At 36.0% G+C, this 8,604-nt stretch overlaps 1 protein-coding gene across 7 annotated transcripts; it reads right to left on the bottom strand.

Annotated features, from left to right (window-relative positions):
• Positions 1 to 369: 369 nt before the first annotated feature.
• On the bottom strand, positions 370 to 8,170 carry LOC117322546 (metallophosphoesterase MPPED2-like). Of its 7 annotated transcripts, none has more exons than XM_033877542.1 (7): positions 8,021 to 8,170; positions 6,911 to 7,180; positions 6,223 to 6,531; positions 5,453 to 5,693; positions 4,537 to 4,652; positions 3,704 to 3,814; positions 370 to 1,750 (listed from the first exon to the last, which is right to left on the bottom strand). In XM_033877542.1, the coding sequence occupies exons 2-7, from the start codon at positions 6,915 to 6,917 to the stop codon at positions 1,512 to 1,514; spliced, it is 1,023 nt and encodes a 340-aa protein (XP_033733433.1). In that variant the 5' UTR covers positions 6,918 to 7,180; positions 8,021 to 8,170; the 3' UTR covers positions 370 to 1,511. The 7 variants fall into 7 exon arrangements, with proteins under 7 accessions (XP_033733433.1, XP_033733428.1, XP_033733434.1 ...); XM_033877537.1 differs by having other exon boundaries at positions 7,054 to 7,098; XM_033877543.1 differs by having other exon boundaries at positions 6,911 to 7,098; positions 8,021 to 8,037.
• Between the last annotated feature and the right edge of the window lie 434 nt (positions 8,171 to 8,604).

Genomic DNA, 8,604 nt, shown 5'->3' with positions numbered 1-8,604 from the left:
TAAAAACATTTCTTTTTCCCTTTTAATGTTGCTCATGACGTCTTTTATGCCATGAGCTATATATGATACAGACTGTTTTATTTTAGTGATATATAAACTGTTTATCGCATGCAGTTTTGTTGAAGATTTTAGTTGGAACTTTATGACAGTTGTGGTAATGTTCAATCTAATTAAAATTAGATGTACATACGGAGAGTAGCGTAGTGTAAATGTACATCTGATTTTAATTAGATTGGTTAATTATATATATAATGTTGCCCCTCTTTTCTTGACTAGGGTGACAAAGGTAATCGTCAACTCGAACAGTTGTGTTGGTGATTGACAGAAATGCATTTACTTATAAGTGACAATAACCCAGGCAAAACAGTATAAAATGACTTAGAAATTAGTAAATGTTTTATTAATAAAGTATAAGTTATATCACAAGTAACATGAGGTAATAAACAGAAAATTGTAAACAACTTATGTAAATAAAAGTGACCTGCTTGACTTAAGGCGATATTACGTGGACCATGGTAAACACTCTCATTTATATATCTTCCATTATTATGATCAACCGCATAGTATTATGTACATGTATATGAAAGCCAATATTTCCCTTTAACAGTTAGCTGTCTACTTCCAAAGACGCTTTTAAGCAAACTCAACATTTTGATAAAAATCCCTTGAACTATACATATCATCACTGCAGGCTTAGTGTCAATGTCAATATGTAATTAAGTCATTGAAGATCACCGGTCAAATTGGTCAGCAATTCATATCAATGTGGTATACTTTTCATTTGCATGTCGTAAAGGTTGTGCCAAAGGTCAATATATCTGTCACCAAAAATTCTCATCCATGCCATATTATAAGACAATACCACATGATCTGACAGAACAGTAAACTACTGTAAACTTTCACCAAAAAACTTTAACCAATTGTTGATGGACAGATGGACAACTGGCCAGAAAGCAGGAAAGATGGTTGGATGTAGACACTTAACCATAAGATGGCTGTCAAATCAACAGACGCACAGACAGATCTTTGGACGTAGACACTTTACCATGAGATGGCTGTCAAATCAACAGACGCACAGACAGATCTTTGGACATAGACACTTAACCATAAGATGGTTGTCAAATCAACAGACGCACAGACAGATCTTTGGACATAGACACTTAACCATAAGACGGCTGTCAAATCAACAGACGCACAGACAGATCTTTGGACATAGACACTTAACCATAAGACGGCTGTCAAATCAACAGACGTACAAAGTAATTATGGTATGTTCTTATTTTGCTAAGTAAGATGTAAGTATATACATAAGAAATGGAGCACTTCTTACAGACTGTTGTATCCATATTAATTTTGAGTTCAGAGGTGATGATACAGATGTACAGAATGATGAGACCAACTTCTGGTTCTCGAAGCAATCTAATGATTACAATATATCCAAAGAACAAGTCCATATAGTGATAGTGTACAATATTTATGGAATATAATTTCTTCCTATTAAAACCTATATTTCAATCTTCCTCAGTAAATTCAACATCAACATTGTCATCGTATGATGTGGTGCTTTGTGTCTCTGTTGGCCGCTTTACGGGTGTGGCAGGTTGCACATACAGATTCAAAACCTCCTCCTTTGTATGTCCTTCAGGAATTGGGAAGTCGAAAACCACAGCAGCATTATCAGTTTTGTATCGTAACGTACATGTCGAAGCATTAATATAGGTCGTTACTCCATCAGTAGTGACTCCATAACCTTCAAGCAAAAACAAACCACAACTTACAATTCACTTTATTTCATATGCATAAACCTTTTTACCATATTTCAGAAAACTGTTTGACCATCATAACCTGTACATTATCATATACCCTAGCTAGCTCTTAATTTTTGCATTTTCTCAGCTGTGCAAAACCCTTCATCCCAACAGAAGGTCTTCAAAGCTACTCCTCTGCATTCCCTATTAGTCCACATCATACCATTTATACAAAATTGAGAGAATGATTTTTAGAAAAATCACGTAATTTCCAATGCTGGGCCTGCACCTCAGTCAAATAGAAATATGAAAAGTTACAATGAGAATCTAAGTAACACAAGTCAATTTGCTTCAATATTTTTAGATGAGAGTACATGTATACTGGTTATAGTTTAGAGAAACTTACATAATGATTTTATCTAAATGTCAATCAAAACATGGGCTTCACCGATACACTCCACCCAACCATATCATGTGTATACCATAGTTTATTACACTCCACCCAACCATATCATGTGTATACCATAGTTTATTACACTCCACCCAACCATATCATGTGTATACCATAGTTTATTACACTCCACCCAACCATATCATGTGTATACCATAGTTTATTACACTCCACCCAACCATATCATGTGTATACCATAGTTTATTACACTCCACCCAACCATATCATGTGTATACCATAGTTTATTACACTCCAGCCAACCATATCATGTGTATACCATAGTTTCTTCCAAAACTTCTACCTCTCAAATTGATCTTTCACGAACCGACCTCTCCCTAAACTGCCGTCTCTGTAAAATATTATCTCCTAAACTGCTGTCTCACAAAACTGGCCTCTCCCTAAACTGATATCTTCCTCAACTCTTATCTCTCGAAACTGGCCTCTCCCTAAACTGATATCTCCCTCAAATCTTATCTCTCGAAACTGGCCTCTCCCTAAACTGATATCTCCCTCAAATCTTATCTCTCGAAACTGGCCTCTCCCTAAACTATTGTCTCCCTAATATGTTGTCTCTATAAAAACTCTTAACATCCTAAACAGGACTCTGCTAAATCTGTTATATCCCTAAACTGATGTCTCATAAAACTGGCCTCTCCCTAAACTGATATCTCCCTCAACTCTTATCTCTCGAAACTGGCCTCTCCCTAAAATGATATCTCCCTCAACTCTAATCTCTCCAAACTGGCCTCTCCCTAAAATGATATCTCCCTCAACTCTTATCTCTCCAAACTGGCCTCTCCCTAAACTGATATCTCCCTCAACTCTTATCTCTCCAAACTGGCCTCTCCCTAAACTGATATCTCCCTCAACTCTTATCTCTCCAAACTGGCCTCTCCCTAAACTGATATCTCCCTCAACTCTAATCTCTCCAAACTGGCCTCTTCCTAGACTGATATATCTCTAAACTCTTATCTCCTTAAACTGGCCCCTCCCTAAAATATTGTCTCTGTAAACTCTTAAAATCCCAAACTGGACTCTCCTAAATCTGATATCCCCATCAACTCTTATTTCCCTCAATGGTTACATCCATCAACCTGACTCTCCCTAAATTTGAATCTCCTGGAGCATTGATCTCCCCAAAATGTTGTGAATCTGAACTATTATCTTCCTAAACTGAACACTTCCTAAACTTACCTCTCCCAAAGCATTTATCTTCCCTAAAATGTTGTCCCCTATAAACTGGACCCTCCAAACCCAGAACTCTCTACATTACCAAGGTCAGATACCGGTTTTTCAGTTGGGGAGGTGTGCCAAATTATGGGGAGTCCGGGGGTACTTCGCCGGGAAAATTTTTAGCAGGTAAATGCAAAATCCTGCATTCTAGTGTATTTCACGATAGATTCATATAATTTTAACACACACCCTTAAATCCGCTAGTGATTACAATTAATTAAATCAGTTTCAAATCAATCAATCTGTGTTTATAGACATCATTAGACCTTACCTTCATGGATGTGCCCAAATATGTGGTATTTAGGCCGGACTCGTTGTTGTACAGTAGTGAGAAGCTCCACACACCCAGCTCTAGCCCCATCAAAACAATAATCTCCATGACCTGTAAAGGTAAGCAGACTCCTTAAACAAATCTGATTTAGGTAGCACACTACAGTAGGAGTGCCTGCATGACCATGGGTGATTTTTTTTTTTAACAAATAACTCCTGTATTATGATACACATAAAAAATGAAAAAATAAATGTACACTATAATTGGTATATTCATTATGAAGTAGTACATGCAGAACTTTCCAGAAGCAATGCAAATCACCTCATTCGACTAGATCGACGTGGTCTCCTTCGCTCTCTTCCATCTCTATATCTAGCTGCCAATATTTATAGGCTTTTAATGATGTTCACTATCTTGTCGTGTCCTCATTTTCTTTCTCGCCAATTCCGATTTCAGTGACCTACTTAGCTAATCACTAACTCTGGGAGCCATGTACACCATTTTCATTTCTGATCGTGAACTTGTCTGCGCATGATCATAATGATAGTCTTTGGCGACGATTAATTTTCACACTTCTGGTCGAAGTTACACTTTCAAAAACTTACATTTTTAAGAACTTTAGGTTATCTTCGGACTTTAAGTGTTGTATTACAGTAGAGAATATAACTTTTACCAGTTGAGAAAAATATTTCTGTTTACTTTTGTTTTTATAGCATAAACTCATTTCAATGACGGAATGCCCCTTAAAGTTTCTAGTGGTCAATTCTTACATTTGTAATTTAAATTTTTTTTCTTGCATGTCCTTATGAAATAGTTATCTCCCTTTGACTTACCAATTGGAGGTCCATGAGTAATCAAGATTTCCGTATCTGCTGGAATCATATTCCACTTGTCTAAAAGGGCTTGGCCACGTGGCAAATTGAATCCCCATCCTCCAAACTTTGGCTGCCTACAAATATTCATCACAGACTTGACACCTTAATGTAAAGACCCTGGCTGTTAATAGGACGTTAAACAAAAACAAACCAAATTAATGTAAAACACATGCAACAGTGACTTGTATCAAAGGGGGATTCAATATCAACTCCGAGTCATTTAACACGTACCACACATCCTCAAAGAATAAAATTGGATGATTGTATATTCTCAATGCCATGTAAATAAAATTGGATGATTGTATATTTTCATGTAAATAAAATTGGATGATTGTATATTCTCATGTAAATCAATCTAATTAAAATATAGATGGTCATTATCACTACGTTACATGAACATCTAACAACATCCCATAAGGGGTCACGTTCTGATGACCTCTGAGATGTGTGTATTTCACTCTCAGGGCGAATTGGCATTTTGTCGATATCACCGAAGCAAGACATTTCGTCACATCATGCATCTGAAGCAAACCATTTCGGCACAGAAAATAGCTAAAAGCTTTTTGGGACGAAATGACTTAAAACAAATTGACAGATTATACAAGCTATGCACTCTAGTCATGCTAATTCGGACATATAAAATTCACTTCCAAGATTCTGGAAGTAGTCATTTGATTGGCTAATCCAAAAGGTCACCCTGACGTGACCCCTTATGGGATGTTGTTAGATGTTCATGTAGCTATAGGCTAACATAGTGAGAATGACCATCTATATTCTAATTAGATTGCATGTAAATAAACAGGCTGCATATGTTCCCTATCCTGATACATTTGTATCACCATATTGTAAATGGATATTTCAGTAAAAGAGTTACCATGGAGATCCGTAGATTTTGATTCCGTAAATGTTGACAGAGGCATCCTCAAGGTAAATACAATTTGTCATCAGTTCCTTGACTTCAGTCAACTTCTTCTCAGTCATGTAAGCCTCAAAGTTTTCTTCTGTCACACCAAACATTGTAGTCAATTCTTCACGATTACTTTTCACCATATCTTGATCAAATGTCAAGTCGTGGTTTCCTGCTATAACAATCTTGACTTTGTGGGGCAAAGTCCCTAGAAAAGAGGAAATTTTCAATTTCATCTAGCCTTTAACCCAGGTACTTATTTTCATGACAAAAAGTTTGATGGCCATTGAAAGTTGAACATATTCTGGTAAACAATTACAAAATAATGATTAGAATTGTTTCTATTATTCCAACATGTGGTACTACATACTGGTCATTCTTTTTTCTGGATTTTTATATTTATGACCCTGGTTAATACTAGCCACATTATACCTTTCAACTCCACAGGAAGTTTTAAATGGTTGAGTAAACTAGTACTGGGTTCCATCCCAAACACAGCTGGTATTATCATGGTCTCATAAAATAATAAGATCTTTGGGGGTTTGGGACAGAGTGTACAAAAGTTGTTCAATATTTATATCTACCTTCATTAGAAAAATATTCTTCATGTTATTTTTCGGGTTTTTTGGGCATTTTTTTTCTAAATATATTGATAAAAATTAGTAGTCCTGGAGAAATTCAAAACACTTAATCACCATCTTACCACTTAACTCATGTTTTAAATTCAGCCATCTTACCAAGGTATTTATTGAATTTGTCAATGTCCTTGGGTAGTCCGATCATTGTGAAGTCCCCTGCGTGTATAAGAACATCACCTGATGGTACCTGGAAAACCCCATTCTCTATTTTACTGTGTGTGTCGGAAATACACACAAACCGAAGGTGACCCTCAGGTATAGCAGACTCTGCATCTTCAACCAGATGTTTCTTGATCACTTTTTGTTCTTTTTTCATATATTGCCAAGCACGGTTTGCATGTTGACTGTGTTGATGTACTTGGACCATAGTCTCAGGATTTGTTGCGTACTCCGACATATTTGTCCAAACTGTTAAAATAATTAGAAGGTGAAAGTTTAAACTAATCTGCATGTCAATGTAGATTAAACAAGAAATATCTTTAAATAAGATAAACGGCATAGTTTTAATGCTCGCGGTTATAATGTAAAACTGTGGTGAAATAGATTAACAAACTGATGCGTTTCAGCACAGATACCAAAATTATATCAGTTTGAATCATTTTTTGGTGATATAAGACTGCATTTGAATCAGGAATATAATTTTATTAATGTGTCATTTGTAAAGATACATCCACTTATTCAGCTTGCATTCAATCTTAACTTTGTTTCCTTTTTAACTGCATATCTACATCTTGCATTTACCGCTACATTGACCAATCACATACTTCATCTTGACCAGTAACGCTACCTTTCATGTCATATCTGGGGCTATGCCAAAAAATATTACTTGTGTAACAGGAAAGTAGTGTGACTTCAATGGGGGTTGAATCCACGACCCTAAGCTTAACGGCCAGCCACTGTATCTACTGACTGAGCTCAAGGGATATTCACCTTTGTCCAAAATTTGAAGGCAACGGTGACAGGGATACTGAAAAACTTCAAGCAGACTTGGACAACTTACAATCCTCGGAAAATCTATGGCAAATTGAATTTAACCCCTCTAAATGTATCCACTTATCTAAGAAAAAGAAAAACACCCAATATTCATACATACAGTCTTCATAACCAGCAACTAGTCAACACCTCTCATTATAGTAAATACTTAGGATTAAGACTACACTGAAAACTTAGACTGAACGAGAACATAAACTCAATCACATCAAAAGCAAATAGGACACTATAGGCTTTCTCCAGCGTAATATGAAGACCACAATTAGAGTATGCATCACCTGCCTGTGATCCAAACAGACAAGTACACAAAGATCAATTTGAACACAAGTTCAGTACAAGACATGATGGACAAAGTATTTATAAGGCCGAGGTACGATATTTTTTTTCAAATTAAGCATGCGACTGTAATACATTAATTTACTCGTCTATAATGAAACATTTGAATTAGAAATATCATAATCATGTCCACAAGTACCTGTGGTTGGGATATGTTACCAAGGAGGAATGTTACAAACTCTTTTCTAAGCGTCTATTCCCTAAATGGAAGAAGGCGAATGGAAGAAGGCGACTGTACTGTATGGTCTACCACATGTGGCGGACTCGTTTTATAAAATAATAACATATAAGAGTACATTTATATAACTTATCTTTTATGTTATTATTTTATAAAACGAGTCCGCCACATGTGGGTCTACAGCCGTTAAAATCACCAAAGACTGATTTTAACAAAAGCTGTTCCATGAATTGCCATTACATATCACCACTTAAAAACAAAAATAGTGCTTTTCAGTTAAATTTTAAAACAGAAATCCAAAATATTGAAAAAAGTGCTAAGTTTCCTAGGCAACGAATCACGATGACAAGCTTTACAGACAGTGATCGACATATATTACCTGTAGATATCTACCTGGCCATAACCTTGACAGAAGTTTACCCATCGACTAAGCTATTGCATTCGTATCTGAAATAGACTTTCTATGATCATGACAAAGCACCGATAACATTCTAGAATCACGGAAATAGATTGTGACACAAATCCCAACGTGGAAAAAACAGACTCATGTAAACGTTTGTTGAGAAGGAGATCTCACGAATTAAGCGTCTTCCCGACAAGATAGCTATAAAAGTTGCCGCGAATCTGAAACAATAAATCCGGATAACGTTTGCGCTAGGCTAAACTGTATCGATCATTCTTTTTTGTTTTTGTTTTTGCTTTTTGTTTTTTTGTTTTACTTTTTCATAAACGATAAGAATAATACAGAGTAAGTATATTGTTTCTATCATTCAATTCAAATTAGATTGTCACCTAATTAAATAAGATTGTGTATCCCGAAACCGAACTCGAGTTCAGGTCCCGTTCTTTAGCCACCTAACACAGTTATGGAAGTTATTTGTACGATATTTGAAGATTAATGTCTCACACCTAAGAGATGATCGACATCCCTGTGTAACTTACACTAATTAGCCAGTGTATCCATATCTATATCAGCA

The sequence above is a fragment of the Pecten maximus genome, chromosome 2, assembly GCF_902652985.1.
Source record: "Pecten maximus chromosome 2, xPecMax1.1, whole genome shotgun sequence".
Lineage (NCBI taxonomy): Eukaryota > Metazoa > Mollusca > Bivalvia > Pectinida > Pectinidae > Pecten > Pecten maximus.
This window is presented reverse-complemented; position numbering and strand designations above follow the sequence as displayed.

Coding starts and splice junctions, on each gene's coding strand:
- LOC117322546 (XM_033877537.1), bottom strand. CDS start 8,051: ATGGGTAAACTTCTGTCAAGGTTATGGCCAG. Junction 6,532..7,053: donor CCTTCAAATTTTGGACAAAG/GTGAATATCCCT, acceptor TTATTTTAACAG/TTTGGACAAATATGTCGGAG. Junction 3,815..4,536: donor TACTCATGGACCTCCAATTG/GTAAGTCAAAGG, acceptor TTACCTTTACAG/GTCATGGAGATTATTGTTTT.